At 41.3% G+C, this 21326-nt stretch overlaps 4 protein-coding genes across 4 annotated transcripts; 2 read left to right on the forward strand and 2 right to left on the reverse strand.

Annotated features, from left to right (window-relative positions):
• The first annotated feature begins 7671 nt into the window (after positions 1–7671).
• LOC129645599 (histone H2B type 1-C/E/F/G/I-like) lies at positions 7672–9101 on the forward strand. Its single transcript, XM_055570900.1, has one exon. It carries the CDS (start codon positions 8692–8694, stop codon positions 9070–9072), a length of 381 nt encoding a protein of 126 aa, XP_055426875.1. The 5' UTR covers positions 7672–8691; the 3' UTR covers positions 9073–9101.
• A 4513-nt stretch (positions 9102–13614) lies between these two features.
• On the reverse strand, positions 13615–14013 carry LOC129645606 (histone H4). Its single transcript, XM_055570909.1, has one exon. The coding sequence runs from the start codon at positions 13987–13989 to the stop codon at positions 13678–13680; it is 312 nt and encodes a 103-aa protein (XP_055426884.1). The 5' UTR covers positions 13990–14013; the 3' UTR covers positions 13615–13677.
• A 2848-nt stretch (positions 14014–16861) lies between these two features.
• LOC129645567 (histone H1.4-like) lies at positions 16862–17712 on the forward strand. Its single transcript, XM_055570861.1, has one exon. The coding sequence runs from the start codon at positions 16931–16933 to the stop codon at positions 17561–17563; it is 633 nt and encodes a 210-aa protein (XP_055426836.1). The 5' UTR covers positions 16862–16930; the 3' UTR covers positions 17564–17712.
• Positions 17713–17790: 78 nt separating this feature from the next.
• On the reverse strand, positions 17791–18221 carry LOC129645577 (histone H3.1). The gene has a single exon (XM_055570877.1). The coding sequence runs from the start codon at positions 18199–18201 to the stop codon at positions 17791–17793; it is 411 nt and encodes a 136-aa protein (XP_055426852.1). The 5' UTR covers positions 18202–18221.
• Between the last annotated feature and the right edge of the window lie 3105 nt (positions 18222–21326).

The following is a 21326-nucleotide window of genomic DNA, read 5'->3' on the forward strand; positions in this document are numbered from 1 at the left end:
GGAAGAATTCCTGGAGAAGGAAATGGCAGCCCACTCCAATATTCTTGCCTGGAAAATACCATGGACCGCGGAGCCTGGTAGGCTACCGTCCATGGGGTCGCAGAAAGTCAGACATGACTGAGCGACTTCACTTTCACTTATTGAAGCGTAGAACGGAGTTGTTTGAAGACGGAGAAACAAGACATCACCCTCTGTTAATTTTTTTTTTTTTCTCCTCTCAAAACCTGTTCTGAAAAGGCACTTTCCCTCATAACTAGTCCCCAAGACACTTTCCTTGCACCACCCGTTTATTCGCTCTCATATTTCTAGGACACTTTGAGGATTAAGTGGGTGTATGTGTATGTATGTGTGGATTATTATTATTTCCTACTTGAATATGTGTTTTAAGTTTCATCTTCAGATGCATGAAGGGCCTACATCCATTACGCTAGAGCAGACATGGAGCGTACAGCCCACAGTATTTTTAGAGGCTCACGAATGTATTTTAATTTCATCTAAAATCAGAATTAAAAATGAACTTTTAGGTCGATGAAAACGTTCTAATATACCATATAACTAGAACGATGAAACCGTTCTACTAAACGTTCTAATACTTTATGTAATTTTAATAATGTTACTGTTTTTGTTGGTTTTATGGAGGAGAGGGCCCAGGAAGGTAAAAGAGAGTGGGGCCCGCAAAACAGTGCAACCTTGGGTGCAGGTAACACACAAACATCTCCAATTACTTCTATTTACTTTTTTTCTAATTGCTATTTTTTTTTTTTTTTTTTTGGTGTACACATTTCCTAGTGCTTTCTAGATGTTAACACCTTTAATCTTCCTAACACACCTGTGAACTATTATTATTGCTATTTTAGCCATATGTATTGATTGCCAGCAGAAATATAAATAACCTCAGAAATGCAGATGACACCACACTTATGGCACAAAGCTAAGAAGAACTAAAGAGCCTCTTGATGAAAGTGAAAGAGGAGAGTGAAAAAGTTGGCTTAAAGCTCAACATTCAGAAAACTAAGATCATGGCATCTGGTCCCATCACTTCATGGCAAATACATGGGGAAACAATGGAAACAGTGACAGACTTTATTTTGGGGGGCTCCAAAATCACTGCAGATGGTGACTGCAGCCATGAAATTAAAAGACACTTGCTCCTTGGAAGAAAAGTTATGACCAACCTAGACAGCATATTAAAAAGCAGAGACATTGCTTTGCCAACAAAGGTCCATCTGTCTAGTCAAAGCTTTGGTTTTTCCAGGAGTCGTGTATGGATGTGAGAGTTGGACTATAAAGAAAGCTGAGCGCCTAAGAATTGATCTTTTGAACTGTGGTGTTGGAGAAGACTCTTGAGAGTCCCTTGGACTGCAAGGAGATCCAACCAGTCCATCCTAAAGGAGATCAGTCCTGAATATTCATTGGAAGGACTGATGCTGAAGCTGAAACTCCAGTATGTTGGCCACCTGATGCGAAGAGCTGACTCATTGGCAAAGACCCTGATGCTGGGAAAGATTGAGGGCAGGAGGAGAAGGGGATGACAGAGGATGAGATGGTTGGATGGCATCACCAACTCAATGGACATGAGTTTAAATAAGCTCCGGAGGTTGGTGACAGACAAGGAGGCCTCACACGCTGTAATCCATGGGGTCGCAAAGAGTCGGACACAACTGAGCAACTGAACTGAACTGATTGAGTTGCTCAGAGCTTAAAATAATGTATCCAATATCATCTTATTAATAAATGGTAAAGGGCATTCTGACCTAAGAAGTTTAGATCCAGAGTCCTTGCTCTAAACCATTGCATAGAGACACTCTCTCTTTAGAACAAACTAACCAGTCTGCATGGAGAAGGAAATGGAAACCCATCCCCACCAGGGATCAAACTGGCACCAACTGCAGTGGAAGCCAGGAGTCATAGCCTCTGTATCACCATGCTCTAAACCACTGATGAGATATTGTCACTTTAGAACGATCTAACCAGGCTACCTAGAGAAGGAAATGGCAACACATTCCAGTATTCTTGCCTGGAAAATCCCATGGAGAGAGAAGCCTGGCAGGCTACAGTCAATAGGGTCAAAGAGACACATGACTGAATCAACTTAGCACTGAACATGGCTACTCTTGAGCTTTCTTTTTGACTTGGCCTACAAAGACTTAAACAAACGATTAATGTAGTTTCTGACAGCTCAAGGCCTAGGATAACCCTAGCTAGTCTTACGTTGCCTGTCCTAAATCGAAATCCACTTTTTTTCTTCCTATTCACTTCTGTTTGTTTTTGTTTTGGAGAATCATCCTATTTTGGGTAATTAATGTGAATTTTACAATGCTTTACCACAGTGAAGTTTTGTCACATAACTTTGAATTTTTAGGTTATTTTGGAGTTTAAGAACATTTTACCATATTGAGTCATCAAAAAAAATTAAACATAGTCTAGTGTATCAGTTCAGTTCAGTCACTCACTCATGTCCGACTCTTTGTGACCCCATGGACTGCAGCACACCAGGCCTCCCTGTCCATCACCAACTCATGGAGCTTGCTCAAACTCATGTCCATTGAGCCGGTGATGCCATCCAACCATCTCATCCTCTGACATCCCCTTCTCCTCCTGCCTTCAATCTTTCCCAGCATCAGGGTCTTTGCCAATGAGTCAGCTCTTCGCATCTGGTGGCCAACATACTGGAGTTTCAGCTTCAGCATCAGTCCTTCCAATGAATATTCAGGACTGATCTCCTTTAGGATGGACTGGTTGGATCTCCTTGCAGTCCAAGGGACTCTCAAGAGTCTTCTCCAACACCACAGTTCAAAAGATCAATTCTTAGGCGCTCAGCTTTCTTTATAGTCCAACTCTCACATCCATACACGACTCCTGGAAAAACCAAAGCTTTGACTAGACAGATGGACCTTTGTTGGCAAAGCAATGTCTCTGCTTTTTAATATGTTGTCTAGGTTGGTCATAACTTTTCTTCCAAGGAGCAAGTGTCTTTTAATTTCATGGCTGCAGTCACCATCTGCAGCAATTATGGAGCCCCCTAAATTAAAGTCTGTCACTGTTTCCATTGTTTCCCCATGTATTTGCCATGAAGTGATGGGACCGGATGCCATGAGGGTGGTCCTCTTCACTTTCTGCCACAAGGATGGTGTTATCTGCATATCTGAGGTTGTTGCTATATCTCCAAGCAATCTTGATTCCAGCTTGTTCTTCATCCCCTCCACCATTTCTCATGATGTACTCTGCATATAAGTTAAATAAGCAGGGTAACAATATACAGCCTTGACATACTCCTTTCAATATTTGGAACCAGTCTGTTGTTCCATGTACAGTTCTAATTGTTGCTTCTTGACTTGCATACAGATTTCTCAGGAAGCAGGTAAGGTGGTCTGGCATTCCCATCTCTTTAAGAATTTTCTACAGTTTGATATGATCCACACAGTCAAAGGCTTTGACCTAGTTAATAAAGCAGAAGTAGATGTTTTTCTGGAACTCTCTTGGTTTTTTGATGATCCAGAGGATGTTAGCAATTTGATCTATGGTTTCTCTTCCTTTTCTAAATCCAGCTTGAACATCTGGAAGTTCACGGTTCACATATTATTGAAGCCTGGCTTGGAGAATTTTGAGCATTATTTTACTAGTGTGTGAGATGAGTGCAATTCTGTTGTTGTTTGAACATAGTTTGGCATTGCCTTTCTTTGGGATTAGAATTACTGACCTTTTCCATTCCTGTGGCCACTGCTGAATTTTCCAAATTTGCTGGCATATTGAGTGCAGCACTTTCATAGCATCATCTTTTAGGATTTGAAATAGCTCAACTGGAGTTCCATCACCTTCACTAGCTTTGATCGTAGTGATGCTTTCTAAGGCCCACTTGACTTCGCATTCCAGGATGTCTGGCTCTAGGTGAGTAATCACACCATCATGGTTATCTGGGTCATGAAGATCTTTTTTTGCACAGTTCTGTGTATTCTTGCCACCTCTTCTTAATATCTTCTGCTTCTGTTAGGGCCATACCATTTCTGTCCTTTATTGTGCCCATCTTTACATGAAATGATCCCTTGGTATCTCTGATTTTCTTGAAGAGATCTCTAGTCTTTCCCATTCTATTGTTTTCCTCTATTTCTTTGCATTGATCACTGAGGAAGGAAGTCTAATGTATATCTGTCTCTTAGCTTGAGTGAATTTTCTTTTTTATTTCAGGATTTCATAGTTTTATATACACAGATCTGGAATATTTTTTCTTGGATTTAGAATCCTTAGAATGTATTCTACTGTTGTAAATAATGTCTGAATTTTCTATTTCAAATCCAGAAAAGCCATGAATTTTTATGTGGTACTCATATATTCAGTAACCCTCTTATGCTCAGAAAGATCTAATTGTTTATAGACTCTTGTTAATTTTCACAATGACATTATTTTCAAACAATAAGGATAACGTCTTTTCTTGTTGAATACTTATCCTTCTTGTTTCTTGTACTTATGATATTAGCCAGGCCCTCAGTGTTACGTTGCATAAGAGTAGTACCAAAAAGCTTTTGTCTTTTTACAGTTTTGGAATCCTTCTAAAATTACACTATTAAATGTTGTGCTCACTGTAGCTACTTCTTATAAAGTGAGTCGCTACTCCTTATCCTTCTAGTTTGTTAAAAATGTTGATAATGAAGGCGTGTGATATTCTAATAAATACTTTCCTAGTATCTATGCAAATGATAACAGCTTTTCTCTATTAATTTCTTACAGTGGCAGATTTCGAATGTTAAAATTTTTTCCATTCTTATAATAAACCAAACATAATATACTATTGTTTTTTAAATAATGTTATCTCTTGGTTTCCATTTGCTTGCATTCTAAATAGAGCTTAAAAAAAAAAGAAAAGGAATTTCGTAAGTAAAATGAGACTATAACTTTTTCTCATCTCTTTCTCTCTTTCATTCTGTGTCCAATTTAGGTAAGGATAAACAATTAACCAAAAAAAAAAAAAAAAACCAACAAAAAAACAAGATAGCTATTTTTCTATTGAAACATCTGCAAAATAGGGATTATCAATTACTTAAATTTCACTAGCCTGTAAAACCCAGCCAAGTGTGGTATCATTTAGACTGAAGAGTACAAGAAATTTGTTTTTTAACTGCCTGTCCTATTTTCATAATCATAACTTGTTTATTCAGCCCATTACTTAAGTTTTTCTTGAAAATTATTGTTTTCTGTTAAAGCTTAGTATCTCTCTTTTGGTAGCAACTGTCCTTTTTTCTATTTGTATAATTTTTTCACACACACACAATATTTTTTTCCTCATTAATTTTTATAGATGTTTATTGTTGTAAGACTTTTCGGAAATGGCAACCCACTCCAGTGTTCTTGCTTGGAGAATCCCAGGGACAGGGGAACCTGGTAGGCTGCCGTCTTATGGGGTCACACAGAGTCGGACACGACTGAAGCGATTTAGCAGCAGCAGCAGCAGCATAAGACTTTTCAAAGAACAAGGTTGTTGTTTATGGATTATCTCCATTTAAAAGAAATTTTTTTAATTTTGAGGTTGACATACTTAAAATAATATGTCAACTTGAAAATCCATGAGAACCTATAAACACACAATGAAATCAAATAATAACTCAGTAGGGTTGGTAAATATGTGCACCACATAAAAATACATGGCCTTTCTATACATTAACATTGGCCTATCTGGAATTGAAACAGAGCATCATTCACAACAGTACAACACACTCTAAGAATTCTAAGACCAATTCTTTCGACATAATTTTGATTTACTTTCTTGTTCTTTTTCTAGCTTTTTGTTGTTGTTGTTGAACACCTATTTTGTATATCTTAAGTGAATTTTGTTCCTTAAAGTATGCTTTTAATATTATGTATATCCCTTTTAGTACACCTTTAGATACATCCAACAATTTTCATGTGTATTATTTCCATTTATATTTATCTCATAATATTGCATAGTTTCTGGGATAATATTCTAATTCATTGTATTTAGAAGTGTGCTTTTAGTTTCCAATCATACATCAAGTTTGTTTTATTTTTATTATCCTAAAAAAAAATCTTTTCTATTGCTCTTTAATTAGATTATGATAAAAGTGTCATATATATGAAACTGATTCTTTTGTATCCATTGTGACATTTTCTGAAGCCAGTGTTGAATTTTCGAGATTATTAAATGTGTTCTTTAAAAGTTGGACATTCTGTATGTGTGAAATACAGGAATCACACACAGATAGATCAAGTTTGTTGACTGTGTTGTCCAAATTTTCTATAAGCATACACATTTTTTTTTGTTTGCTAGCTATGAGAATTTATAAGCTTAATATAATGAAAAGTTGACAAACAGCTCTAAATTTGAACTTCTCCTGCTAATTCTGTCAGCTGTTACCTTAATCATGGGCATATGAGGTCCCGAATGTTTCATCTTATCAGTAGATTTTAATTTTATCTTTATGGAATATAGCTCTTTTGATTTCTAGAATTTCTATGTTTTTTTAATTTTAAAAATTAGGTTGATTTTTATTGTCCCTTGTTCCTTGATTGCACTATCAGATTTTGATTTTTTTAAACTTTCAGTAAATTATTATGTTATAGTATCTGATAATTTCAGTATCTGCAAATCATTGACGTAAAGAGGGAATCTAAGGCTGTTGTTTCTTTGGAAGCCTGAACTCTACAGTGTCTCTTTTCCTCTTTGATTTGATACTATTTGTTATAATCTTATATTTGGACATTCTAAGTTCCTGGTAGAATGTTCCTAACATGATAGATGCTAAATAAATAATTGCTGAATAAATAAATCACAATCAACCTGTTCACATTGTATCTAGGAAAGTGGGTGGTGAAGAGGCTTCCCGCCTGAAGGTGTTTGTGTTTGCCTTCATAAGGCACTAGGAGGCGCTACGAACCTAGGTCACAAATTTAAAACTTCAGGGGTTGTCTGTGGGAAATAGACGGGGAAACAGTGGAAACAGTGTCAGACTTTATTTTGGGGGGCTCCAAAATCACTGCAGATGGTGACTGCAGCCATGAAATTAAAAGACGCTTACTCCTTGGAAGGAAAGTTATGACCAACCTAGATAGCATACTGAAAAGCAGAGACATTACTTTGCCAACAAAGGTTCGTCTAGTCAAGGCTATGGTTTTTCCTGTGGTCATGTATGGATGTGAGAGTTGGACTGTGAAGAAGGCTGAGCGCCGAAGAATTGATGCTTTTGAACTGTGGTGTTGGAGAAGACTCTTGAGAGTCCCTTGGACTGCAAGGAGATCCAACCAGTCCATTCTGAAGGAGATCAGCACTGGGATTTCTTTGGAGGGAATGATGCCGAAGCTGAAACTCCAGTCATCTCATGCGAAGAGCTGACTCATTGGAAATGACTCTGATGCTGGGAGGGATTGGGGGGCAGGAGGAGAAAGGGACGACAGAGGATGAGATGGCTGGATGGCATCACTGACTCGATGGACGTGAGTCTGAGTGAACTCCGGGAGCTGGTGATGGACAGGGAGGCCTGGCGTGCTGCGATTCACCGGGTCGCAAAGAGTCAGACACGACTGAACGACTGAACTGACTAACTGCGGAGAAGGCAATGGCACCCCACTCCAGTACTATTGCCTGGAGAATCCCAAGGACGGAGGAGCCTGGTGGTGCAGTCCATGAGGTCGCGAAGAGTCGGACACGACTGAGCGACTTCACTTGCACTTTTCACTTTCATGCATTGGAGAAGGAAATGGCAACCCACTCCAGTGTTCTTGCCTGGAGAATCCCAGGGACGGGGGAGCCTGGTGGGCTGCCATCTATGGGGTCGCACAGAGTCGGACACGACTGAAGCGACTTAGCAGCAGCAGCAGCAGCGGAAGGTTAAGGAGCCTGGGGAATGTTAGGGGAAAAGGCAAATTCAGGGAACACACCTCTCTGCAGAAAAGATAGATGGTATTGGAAGAATTAGCTAAGAACTGGTTTCAGTCGAAGATGATGATGCTGGTAATAAAAACTTTAAAATATAGGCGTTAAACAACGGGTTCTTCCATTTCTCTCTGTCTCTCTCTCTCTCTCTGTGTGTGTGTGTGTGTGTATGTGTTTAATCTTCTCACTGGTTGGACTGAACTATTTCTGACCTTCCTTTGTGGCTAAACTAGATGTGATTTGATCCTTTCCAGTTCGAAGGATTGTAGCCATATGGGCTATGAAATTCCTTATCTCCCTTCAAGTGATGTACTTTTTCCCCCTACCCTTTATTTTCACGCTCTATTTCTGCATCTTGTGTACAATAGGAACCATGGTATTCAGAATTGTCTGGATGACCATAGTTCATTTCCTCTCCCTGGTCTAAAATCTAGATTCAGATGTAATGATACTGCTTTCAAGGAGGTATAAACAGGCCTTGCAAATAGGAGACAGAACTGTGCCTCGAGCTTTGCTTCTTTGGTAATTTTAAAGCACTGGCGAGAGTGACTTCAAGTGTTTAAAACAAAGTAGTCTGAATTGTTATAAGCGAAACAGAATTTATTATTAAAAGGTTAACTAGATTAAAAAATTGGCCTGATTGGGGGAAAACTGTCACAGGTATGAGAAAGTAGATCTGGACTCATGTATTTGCATGCAAGTGAACCAATCAGCAATTGTAAAAGTAGGCCTTCATTTGCATAACGTTGCCTACAAATTCGGTGGCGTAGCCGCCATTTTATTTTCTCTCAGAAAACACTGCAGTTATAATGCCGGAGCCAGCCAAGTCAGCACCGGTCCCTAAGAAGGGCTCTAAAAAGGCGGTGACCAAGGCTCAGAAGAAGGATGGCAAGAAACGCAAGCGCAGCCGCAAGGAGAGCTACTCCGTGTACGTGTACAAGGTGCTGAAGCAGGTCCACCCGGACACCGGTATCTCGTCCAAAGCCATGGGAATCATGAATTCGTTCGTGAATGATATTTTCGAGCGCATCGCTGGCGAGGCATCGCGCCTGGCGCATTACAACAAGCGTTCGACCATCACATCCAGGGAGATCCAGACCGCCGTTCGCCTGCTATTGCCCGGGGAGCTGGCCAAGCACGCCGTGTCTGAGGGCACCAAGGCTGTCACCAAGTACACCAGCTCCAAGTAGATACATTTATAGTAACTATAAAACCCAAAGGCTCTTTTCAGAGCCACCTCATGTTTTCACCATCAGAGCTGCGTACTGGTGTGAATACGAGGCGTTCCGTCAGTGTTTAGGATAACATGTATTTATCAAAGCACTACTTTCTACCAACGGTTCCGCTTACAAAGGTCCCCAGCAGCCTAACTGAACCTCGGCTGAAATAATCTAACCCCAATTCTTGGAGCTCCAGGTTATCTTAAAATTTGTACAGGGTGCTCCGTTGGCTACTATGGGCACTTTATGAATCTCTGATCTTGGTTATATCTAAACCGTCACCCTGCCGAATTCTAGAGGCAACATTTAGCTTTGAAAATCCCGCTCTATAAAACCGAAACTTCGTAAGTATGACGTTGCGGGTCTCCACCCGGGTTCTTTTGTGTAGCTCCAGGGCTTCCCTCCTAGCTCAGTCGGTAAAGAATGTGCCTGCAATGCAGAAGCCATGGTGTTCGATTCCTGGGTCGGGAAGATCCCCTGGAGAAGGCAATGGCAATCCACTCCAGTATTCTTGCCTGGAGAATCCCGTGGACAAAGGAACTTGGCGGGCTACAGTCCATGGGGTCTCAAGAGTCGGACACGACTGAGTGACTTTTACTACTACTACGACTAATTCCTTTTACTCCCTCTCGCCTACCCCTGGCCCTTTGCCTAGGGCTTTCGAGCTCTGGCTAAGCATAGATTCTTTACATGTTTGGTGGCTGCAACTCTCCAGTAAGGGAACAGTAGTTATTTTTTTGTTTTGTTTTATCTTCCTCCTGGATTTTAGAGAGGCTCTCGTCATTAGATTTTTTTTTTTTTTTTAAGAATACAATCATCCCAGTCTTCTGACTCGTTTTACAAACTAGACTAGCAAAGTTCACAGAATTCTGTGTTCAGCCCACTCAGTCTTCACTCGTGCGGCCACATACTGTGAAACCTGTCTCAACAATCTCCAGTCCGTCCGGTCACTGCGATCTTCCGAGCCTATCCCCCTATCCTGCTTCCAGTCCTCCCCGCGCTCAGTTCAGAAAACGCAGCCATCCTAGTGACAAAGAAGAGGGGTCCTCAGGGCCGGCTCAGAACGCAAACAGGAAAACTGTGGATGTAAAGATGCTTTTTAACGTTGTGAGCCGAACACCGAGGTTTGAAAGCCTACGGTTTATGCTCAAGAGAATAAATCCCGAAAGATAAAAGGCAGGGCACTTCCTCATATTTCAGGAAACTGCAAGTTAGAGGCGTCCTTTTGGAAGTTAGGAATGAAGGGTTCGGTTAAGGGCACCTCACCCACACATGGAAATGCCAAATCCACCCAAGAACTGCTATTATTGTCCTTTAGAAACAATCCTAGGCGGCCTCCCTGGCCAGTCTATCAGAGCTCCCTTTTATTGTCTCAAAAAGGTAAAAAAATAAGCACAAGGATAAAAACCAGTTTATTTTCAGGTTGCCAAATTACAATTGCTCTTGCACTGATTCTGATCACCTTGCTGTGAGTTTGAGGTGATACTGAAACTCTTCTGTCCATAGTGAATTTGGTTTCTATTCCAGAGTCACCGTGGGGGGCTTTTATGTTTCGTTTGTGTGTGTGTGTGTGTATGTGTATGTGTGTTTTTAATTTTACCGGCTCACAGCCTTTGGATGATCCCCCATCTCACAGAAATCAAAAAATCTATGCTATGGCCACAAGCCCTGCAAAGTCTGGCCCTCATCTCTCTCCAGCCCAAACTCAAAGGATTTCATTTTTCTCTATTTTGTTGTGTGTTTCTTCATTGTTTTTTGGTTTTGTTCCCACCACCCTCCTTCCCTTACATCCTTTAAACTGTGGGCCTGTTTCTCCAGCCTCCAGGCCTCTGCAATTATTCTTTGCCTGAAATGTTCCTGATTCCACATCCATCCCCAGCATATACACAGTTTATTGACCAGCAACTCCAATTTCAGCCTAATGACTAGATTCTTGGGGAAGCTGGACTCCACTGTTTAAGGCTCTCAGAGCCACAAACAACTGGCCGTATATCCACCTTCACCTCCCCACCTCAAATTAATCAATACTGAGGGACTTGGGTGGAATCAGAACCCCATTCCTGATCCTAAGAGAGGGACTCTGCTTTCCCTGGAGCACAAGGCAGGGAGAAAATGGAGACCTTAAAAAAACCGAGGTTGTATTAGTAAGGAAAGAGGGCAAATGAACTTTAAGATGGCACGTGCACTGCCTGATGTAAGAACCTTCTAGACAGAAGGTACATCCACCAAGTTCATTGTATGTTCAAGTCCCAAGAGCTGAATTATGTACTGAATCTATAAAGAACTTGAGTATACATCAGAATCACCCAGATGGCTTGTTAAAGGATAGATTGCTGGCCCCATTCCCAAAGTTTCTGTTTCATTAGCCCTGGGGAGATGTGAGAACTTAGCTTACAAAAAAAAAAAAAAATGCCCCGCAAATAAAGATGCTCTTTAGGTAGTAGGTTTTGAGAACATCTAATATATGGTGAAGAAAAAGCTAACAGGAGTTTCTGGGTGATAAAAATGGCCTGGGAAAAACTCTACTTAGGACTGAGCCCCATGTGTGACCATTATCTTGTTACCTTCTATCTTGGGCCATCATATTTGATTGATGTAGGCATCTGCCCACCTGAATTAATCAGATTTGCTTTCCTAAAATTGAAAAAAAAGGGACTGAAGAAAAAGGCCTAAGTGTTCAGTAATTCCTTAAATATAGTCAGCAAATTTAACTTTCTAGAAAGTTTTTTTTTTTTTTTTAATTATCTGGAATTGTTTTTTTATGTTTACATCCATTTGTACAAAAGAACTACCATTTGTACACTTTCAATTTCTTAAGAACATATGTAAACTATATTTGTTGAACATGTACATAAACATATTCTTAGGTTGTTTCACTCAATCCTCACAAAAATATGAATTTACTCCTATATTACAGATAAGGGAACAGTGGTTAACAGTTTGCTAAAGACCACAACTATAGAAAATGATTATTCAAGACTTCAAATGTATGTCATCATGGTTCAAATGCCACTTTCTTTTTCTCCGTGTCTCTTTGATGACATGAGAAATAAGAATACCAATAATGCAAATAACAACGGCCAAAACATACAGCATTTACGATGTGACAGGCAGTGGCCAAAATATGAAGTACTATTTAATGTCATTCACCCCTGAAACTATAAGATAGGAATTAAAGTTATCTCCATTTTACAGATAAGGAAACAGAGTCATACACAGGTTTAAATGACTTATCCAAGGAGAGAGAAAAAGAATAACATCCCTGTGCACAAGGTTTCCTTCTTTTTATCTCTGAGGAAGGGTATTGAAACTCTTTCTTGAAAATCTAATAAACTATTTATTCAATGGCATAGATTCAGTTCAGTTCAGCTCAGTCGCTCAGTTGTGTCCAACTCTTTTGCAACTCCATGAACCACAGCACGCCAGGCCTCCCTGTCCATCACCAACTCCCGGAGTCCACCCAAACCCATGTCCATCGAGTCGGTGATGCCATCCAACCATCTCATCCTCTGTCTTCCCCTTCTCCTCCTGCCCTCAATCTTTCCCAGCATGAGGGTCTTTTCAAATGAGTCAGCTCTTCGCATGAGGTGGCCAAAGGATTGGAGTTTCAGCTTCAACATCAGTCCTTCCAATGAATACCCACAACTGATCTCCTTTAGGATGGACTGGTTGGATCTCCTTGCAGTCCAAGGGACTAGATTATTAAATATTTAAACTCTAAATATTTAGAGCCAACATAATAACAACTTTGTAAACGTGTGCAGTGTGCTTAGCTGCTCAGTGGTGTCCAACTCTTTGCAACCCCATGGACCCACCAGGGGCCTCGGTCCATGGGGATTCTCCAGGTAACAATACTGGAGTGGGAACATACACCTGTATTTTTTATATGAAGCACTTATATCAACCTTAATGAAAGGTTCAAGTAAGAGATCCTTTGGGATGGGAGGACAGTTTAGAGAAGCAGAGACAAGTCAGTCTGTCTCCATTCCACTTTAAAACTCAAGAAAGAACCCTAACTACACTCTCTATATATGAATAAATATACACAGTCGATTTACAATCTTCTTAATTACCAAGTAGTTTTTTCTAGTAAAATTTAACAGCCTTCAAAATATTTTATGGGCACACACTACCCTTTATTGTTACGTCCGAGATGGCATGCTGTTTTAATATCTTCAGTTCAAAAATTCCTATCTAGATTTTTCCATTTTCCTAGCATGAGACTTTACCTTTTGTTTCTAGAAGTCTTTCAGCCTTTTCACTAACGGCTGTTCAAAGTGTCTACCGCACTGAGCTGGCCTCTTAACTACTACCCGCTAAATATACAGTTCAAGTATATTAAATAAAAGTTCAGCTCGAGGTTGTTTACCAGCTCTGGTGGTCTGCAACTGATCTGAAACGCGGGGTGGCGGAGGAACGTAAGTCAATGTAAGCCTATGGACTAAAAAGCAGTAATAGCCTAAACAACTTCGTACTACATCATAAAGCGCAAAACTCTTTTAACTGAATGGGTAAGTGGCCCTGAAAAGGGCCTTTGGTTTTATTATTAGGCTATGCCAAATGGCCGCCTGGAACTTAACCGCCAAAGCCGTAGAGAGTACGTCCCTGGCGCTTGAGCGCGTAGACCACGTCCATGGCGGTGACAGTCTTGCGCTTGGCGTGCTCGGTGTAGGTGACCGCGTCCCGGATCACGTTCTCCAGGAACACCTTTAGCACCCCTCGAGTCTCCTCATAGATGAGCCCAGAAATCCGTTTAACACCACCACGGCGGGCCAGACGACGAATGGCGGGCTTAGTAATGCCCTGGATATTATCTCGCAGAACTTTACGATGGCGCTTGGCACCACCTTTCCCGAGCCCCTTTCCGCCTTTACCGCGTCCAGACATTATTGAACCGCAGATTGAACAACAGCGAGCAGGATTAAGTGTGCCTTTATAGAGCATTTATAGTAACTGAACGGACCTGTTTGAAAACTGAAAGAGCAGGGGCGGTAACCACATTCAGTTCCCGCCCTTCGCTTATTTGTCGCTTGGTCACAGCTATAGCAGCTAGGCAAGGCGCCTCCAGCGACTGGATCATGGAGATGGAATATAAATTTTTTTCCTATTTACGGATATCTGTGTTTGTGCGTGCATACAAAACGGGCAGCCATTAAGTGAGGCAACAGTTCATACATTTTCCCCAAAGAAGCCTGATACTTGTTCTTCAGACTTCCTATAGTATGAAATAATCAGATAGCCCATGCTATTGTCCTTTGCTGCTGCTGCTGCTAAGTCGCTTCAGTCGTGTCCGACTGTGCGACCCCAGAGACGGCAGCCCACCATGAAATGCTTTAACTACGGATTTAAACAAATCCATTGAGTGCTACACTGGAGATTTATAAATATGTATATCCGAAAGTGAATTAAAAAAACTTATTGGGCTGTAAGCCTAAAATTTGTGGTATGATTATAAATTAATTTACAAACAGGTTGTATCTGGCATTATATTTGTAACCACATTCTATTTCTGCAAGCCGGAGGCATTACTCCAGTCAAACTCTGGAGACAGCCTGCTCCACGTACTGGTTTGTGACCTTGAGCAGTCTATACGTTTGTTTTTGTTTTTGTTTTTTTTCCTTTTAAATGTATAAGAAAGTGTAAATTATAGAGCACTGAAATTTAAAAGGGACAATACAACTTTTTTAAAACATCTGCAAAGAAGCAATTATTTAGCATTATTTATTATGACATATTACAGTATCCTGTCTTCTCTCAACTCCTGCACTCAAAATTCATGCCTCTAAAGTGAAAGTCTAAGTAATTAGTTTACTAAAACCTTTCTTTAAGGATTCCACAAAATAACACATAAAAATTTGGAAGATTTTTTTTTTTTTAATGTGTTAGTTGCTCTGTCCTGTCTGACTCTTTGCAACCCCATGGACTGTAGACCACCAGGTTCCTCTGTCCATGGAATTCGGCAGGCAAGAATACCAGAGTGGGTAGCCATTCCCTCCTCCAGATCTTCCCCACCCATGGATCAAGCCCCAGTCTCTTACATTGCAGGCAGTTCCTTTACTGTGTGAGCCACCAAGGAAGCCCACATAAAGATTTAATGAATGGTTAATTCCTTTGAGTTCCAGATGACTTAGATAGATTTTTTTTTAATTTCTTTTTCTCCATGATCTGTGAGGACAACCAAGATTATCAAAGCTGCTCCATAAGTGTACAATGCACAGAAACAAATTCTAGAATAGAGTTCTTAACCTGGGACATATAGATGGATTCAGATCATTGTATAGAACAAAAACTCCCAACTTTATTTTTATTATACTACAACCAAACCTTAGCATTTCCTCCTATTCTGAATGCAGGCAACAAACAGTGTGGGTGACAGGACCTGAGCTATATTCATATCAAGTCGCAGATGCAGCTGTCAATCTCCATCTCTCATATTGTTTAAATATATTACACCTTCTAAACTTGGTCATATGGGTAATCTTGTTATGTAATGAATTAATAAAGAACACATGAATACCTTACCAATTTGGATTTTTCAATAAATTTGATGATGATATTTTAATATAACTGTTTTCCTTTGTAATCCTACATAAATTAAGCACTAAAAAGCACTATTCTGGAAAGGGGCTCATAAGCTTTATCAAAAATACAAAGAAGTCCATGGCTGCTTCAAAATAAACATAATATGTTAAAGACATAGTTTGAGGAGTGAAGAAGAAAATCAAAGCTCTTTTTACTTTTTACCATCAATCTATTTCCTAGTGAACAGAAAGTATAAACTACAATGTGTTTCCTATAAACTTATATCCTTGATTAAATAAGAAACATAGTAGTGAATATAAATGCTTTTAAATTTCCCTCTCTTAAGGGAATTATGTATGTGTGTGAGTGTTGTACATGTGTATATTCCTTAATTCTGTTACTTTCCCAAAGTTATCTTCCAGAAGCATGACAGAAGTCAGAACTCAAGAGCTTGTGAACATTTTAATAAGTGAGCCTTCTTAGTAAAATCAAGGTAAATGAAATAATTTTTAAAACCCATAAAGCAGTCTTTACATGGATTTTCTCTGCCATCAGCTAGTGCAACACAAGCACAACTATCATGACAAGATGATCATTGGTTATTGCTTTTGCCATTTTCCTAGACAAATTTTGAATGCCTAAAGTCCCCAAATTAACTAACCCTGTAAATAGTCACAAGAAGCTATGATAAAACTTTTTCAAACTAAATAATGACTTTTCTTATCAGATATTGCTACTATTCCAAGGAGCCTTTACTACAGCTTTTTGTAGAGAAGTGAAAGAGTCTGTGTTATTTCTCCTCATATGAAACAGATTTTCTGGGCAAATCTCAATAAGAATCAAGCCAGTGTTGAAGGCATGAAAAACCAAGAATCTATAGAATGTCACTTGAGAGCATGTTATTGAAGACATAAAGAGAATATTTGTATTTTAAAAGAAAATCAAAAAGTTGTCCCTCTGACCTCTGAATCTGCACGAATGTTAGGGGCTTTTGAAAAAGGCTTTGAACAACGTGGTAAAAACTGGAGGAAGTAACCACAAAAGTCTCAAACCTTGAGGTGTCCTGGTTCATTGTAGAATATACATGGTGTGATGCCTCCACAGGAAATTTTTTATATTTTGCTTTCTTGAATTGTAACAAACACAATTCTGGGACAGAGCTGAGACTAGGTCGTTGTCAAGATGAAGACAGCTGGGAACCAATCAGCGAGCAGTGGCGCTGTGTGTATAAATATAGAGACGCTCGGAGGCCTGGCTACTCAACTCTGAGATATTTTTTTACTGTTAGGAAACCAAACTGACAATCATGTCTGAAACTGTACCTGCCGCGCCTCCTGTTCCTTCTCCTGCGGAGAAGACACCGGTGAAGAAAAAGGCGCTCAAGTCCACCAGTACCGCGAAGCGCAAGGCGTCCGGGCCCTCGGTGTCCGACCTCATCACCAAGGCTGTCGCCGCCTCCAAAGAACGCAGCGGCGTGTCTCTGGCTGCGCTCAAGAAAGCACTGGCGGCCGCCGGCTACGATGTGGAGAAGAACAACAGCCGCATCAAGCTGGGTCTCAAGAGCTTGGTGAGCAAGGGCACCCTGGTGCAGACCAAGGGCACCGGGGCTTCCGGCTCTTTCAAGCTCAACAAGAAGGCGGCCACCGGGGAGGCCAAGCCCAAGGCGAAGAAGGCGGGCGCGGCCAAGCCCAAGAAGGCTGCCGGGGCGGCTAAGAAGCCCAAGAAAGCCCCGGGTGTAGCCACCCCGAAGAAAACCGCTAAGATGCCCTTGAAGAAGGCGAAGCCTGCTACTGGGGCGAAGAAAGTGGCCAAAAGCCCGAAAAAGGTGAAGACAGCTAAGCCCAAGGCGGCCAAGAGTCCAGTCAAGGCTAAAGTTAATAAACCCAAGGTAGCCAAGCCTAAAGCGGTCCAGCCTAAAAAGGCGACCCCCAAAAAGTAGGACAATAATAAGGATTAGTTTCCTAAAGGCTCTTTTCAGAGCCACCCAACTCATCTTATTAAAGGGCTTGTAATAATACCTCTTCCGGTAATAATACCTCTTCCGGTAAGTTTCTCTTCGCTCGAAATGGAGATACCAGTACACAACTCTTTAACAGAAAAAGTGGTGGCTCTGAGAAGAGCCTTTGGGTGGAAAATTGGTACTGATGGGGGCTGGGGGGGGGACATCTAGGCCCTCTCCCCGCGGATGCGGCGGGCGAGCTGGATGTCCTTGGGCATGATGGTGACGCGCTTGGCGTGGATGGCACACAGGTTGGTGTCCTCGAAGAGCCCCACCAGGTAGGCCTCGCACGCCTCCTGCAGCGCCATCACGGCCGAGCTCTGGAAGCGCAGGTCGGTCTTGAAGTCCTGCGCGATTTCGCGCACCAGCCGCTGGAACGGCAGCTTGCGGATCAGCAGCTCCGTGGACTTCTGGTAGCGGCGGATCTCGCGCAGGGCCACCGTGCCGGGGCGGTAGCGGTGCGGCTTCTTCACGCCGCCAGTGGCCGGCGCGCTCTTGCGGGCCGCCTTAGTGGCCAGCTGCTTGCGCGGCGCCTTGCCGCCGGTGGACTTGCGAGCGGTCTGCTTAGTGCGAGCCATTACAGATTTCCCAAAAGCAGCTAACTGATGGAAAAACGAAGCCCTGCTCCTTTCTTCCAGTATATATAAAGAGAGTCCCGTTCTGATTGGACAAGTCAATTGTTCCTTATTGCTCGCGGTGAAGGCATTGGTACACAAGTTCGCTCCTCGATGACGTGAGCCTTCGTTTGAATCGCTATTTTCAACCCTTTCTCGCCTCCGTCTCCTTATGCCATTTCTTTACAATGTTCTGTGGCTTTTCTACGCAGAATTTAACACAAATTATCACAATGCTTAATGTTCGTGGAATAAAAAAATTTAAATTTGGCACCTGAGACTGGCTTTCTTTTGATCACTTTCTGAAAAGGCGTATGTTACACGTGATTGGTCAAGTTATTTTTATATACTCATTCAAATTTAGTGAGGCTAATTTTGCATCAATTTCTACTATCTTTTTTAATTTTTAACAAAATACTTTCCTTTTATTTTCTTTTTTATATTTACAGTTAAGATATGTATTGGTAGATTATATTATCTATAAATTCCACTTCAGTATAAGTATAGGAAAAAAAAGTAGTTGCAGTATTTGTTATAGGAAGAGTGTTGTATGTGATAGGATTGAGAACCATCACTTTAGGGGTTCAGAGATCAGATGAAAGCAGAAGGTGGAAAGATGCCTGGAATTTTATTGTAACCGCCAAACCAGGCCCCCGAACCCACCCTTCTCTAACTTCCCCATAAGACCTAAATGGCTTTCCTTTGGCAGTCACTGGATGGGCTCTTACAGTTCACTCCAAGCCATCATGTACCAGTGTCAATTTTTTGCTTGGACTGAGAGCTGTGGCCATAGGAGAAAGGAATCCCTAGAATTACAGTACAATGTATATTAATGATACATAAATGTTTCAGATTTTACACCCATATAGATTGTGATCTGATTATATCTCTAAGATATGGGGAAAAGGAAGACTAAAGACACCTGGAAAGACGTAACACCTTTTAGAAACTATTAAGGAGTCAACTTGGAAACGAAGAGAGATCATTCTGTCGTTTTTGAGACTGCATCCAAGTACTGCATTTTGGAATCTTTTGTTGACCATGATGGCTACTCCATTTCTTCTAAGGGATTCCTGCCCAAAGTAGTAGATATAATGGTCATCTGAGTTAAATTCACCCATTCCAGTCCATTTTATTTTGCTGATTCCTAGAATGTCGACGTTCACTCTTGCCATCTCCTGTTTGACCACTTCCAATTTGCCTTGATTCATGGACCTAACATTCCAGGTTCCTATGCAATATTGCTCTTTACAGCATCGGACCTTGTTTCTATCACCAGTCACATCCACAACTGGGTATTGTTTTTGCTTTGGCTCCATCCCTTCATTCTTTCTGGAGTTATTTCTCCACTGATCTCCAGTAGCATATTGGGCACCTACCGACCTGGGGAGTTCCTCTTTCAGTACAACAGCATCCGCTGGATCGTGGAAAAAGCAAGAGAGTTCCAGAAAAACATCTATTTCTGCTTTATTGACTATGCCAAAGCCTTTGACTGTGTGGATCACAATCAACTGTGGAAAATTCTGAAAGAGATGGGAATACCAGACCACCTGACCTGCCTCTTGAGAAACCTATATGCAGGTCAGGAAGCAACAGTTAGGACTGGGCATGGAAAAACAGACTGGTTCCAAATAGGAAAAGAAGTACATCAAGGCTGTATATTGTCACTCTGCTTATTTAACTTATATGCAGAGTACATCATGAGAAACACTGGGATGGAAGAAGCACAGCTGTAATCAAGATTCCCAGGAGAAATATCAATAACCACAGATATGCAGATGGCACCACCCTTATGGCAGAAAGTGAAAAGCCTCTTGATGAATGTTAAAGAGGAGAGTGAAAAAGTTGGCTTAAAGCTCAACATTCAGAAAACTAAGATCATGGCATCTGGTCCCATCACTTCATGGGAAAGAGATGGGGAAACAGTGTGAGACTTTATTTGGGGGGGGCTTCAAAATCACTGCAGATGGTGACTGCAGCCATGAAATTAAGACGCTTACTCCTTGGAAGGAAAGTTATGACCAACCTAGATAACATATTAAAAAGCAGAGATATTACTTTGCCAACAAAGGTCCGTTTAGTCAAGGCTATGGTTTTTCCAGCAGTCATCTTCTAGGTAGATATGAGAGTTGGACTGTGAAGAAAGCAGAGCGCCGAAGAATTGATGCTTTTGAACTGGGGTGTTGGAGAAGACTCTTGAGAGTCCCTTGGACTGCAAGGAGATCCACCCAGTCCATTCTAAAGGAGACCAGTCCTTGGTGTTCATTGGAAGGACTGATGCTAAAGCTGAAACTCCAATACTCTGGCCACCTCATGCGAAGAGTTGACTCATTGGAAAAGACTCTGATGGTGGGAGGGATTGGAGGCAGGAGGGGAAGGGGACGACAGAGGATGAGATGGCTGGATGGCATCACTGACTCGATGGACATGAGTTTGAGCAAACTTCGGGAGTTGGTGATGGACAGGAAGGCCTGGCGTGCTGCGATTCATGGGGTCTCGAAGAGGCAGACACGACTGAGAGACTGAATTGAACTGAAGGTGTCAACTACTGTAACTGCCATGAATCCATACTGGGTTAACAGTGAAACGTTCCGTGGGCAACTACATCCCAGTCTGGATGGTCTGGTTACCTCTACCTCAAATGAAAGCCCAGATCTCAATCTCTGAACTCCTCTACCTAGAAGATGCAAAACCCAACTATATTAGTTAGATATTCTATCAAAGAAGAGGACTTTGTCTTCACGGGAGACAAGCTGCTTTCTGAAACATAAAGCAACCTCAAACCACAGACAGATTGGGGCCTGTTCAGGGTTCAATTCTTATTAGAGATTCTTAATTCTTTGTACAGAATTTTCGACGATGCACAAAAAACCATTAACCCTGGAATAATTTCACACTTCCTATTGTATTAACCCAAATGTAACTGTTTGCTCCTTGAACTCAAGGTGACCCTGTATTAAGCCCTACCAAAATAAATTTTAAATCCAGGCTATCCAATACTGTATGCTTATTCACAATTAACTAGGGCCCAGCTTAGTAGAGACTGGCTATTAAAAGCCAAAGTGTGAATGGCAGATCAATTTATCCCA

This window comes from Bubalus kerabau, chromosome 3 (genome assembly GCF_029407905.1).
Source record: "Bubalus kerabau isolate K-KA32 ecotype Philippines breed swamp buffalo chromosome 3, PCC_UOA_SB_1v2, whole genome shotgun sequence".
Taxonomy (NCBI): domain Eukaryota; kingdom Metazoa; phylum Chordata; class Mammalia; order Artiodactyla; family Bovidae; genus Bubalus; species Bubalus kerabau.

What these genes read in the sequence shown, in the direction of transcription:
- LOC129645599 (XM_055570900.1), top strand. Translation starts at nt 8,692, where the DNA reads ATGCCGGAGCCAGCCAAGTCAGCACCGGTCCCTAAGAAGGGCTCTAAA.
- LOC129645577 (XM_055570877.1), bottom strand. Translation starts at nt 18,201, where the DNA reads ATGGCTCGCACTAAGCAGACCGCTCGCAAGTCCACCGGCGGCAAGGCG.
- LOC129645606 (XM_055570909.1), bottom strand. Translation starts at nt 13,989, where the DNA reads ATGTCTGGACGCGGTAAAGGCGGAAAGGGGCTCGGGAAAGGTGGTGCC.
- LOC129645567 (XM_055570861.1), top strand. Translation starts at nt 16,931, where the DNA reads ATGTCTGAAACTGTACCTGCCGCGCCTCCTGTTCCTTCTCCTGCGGAG.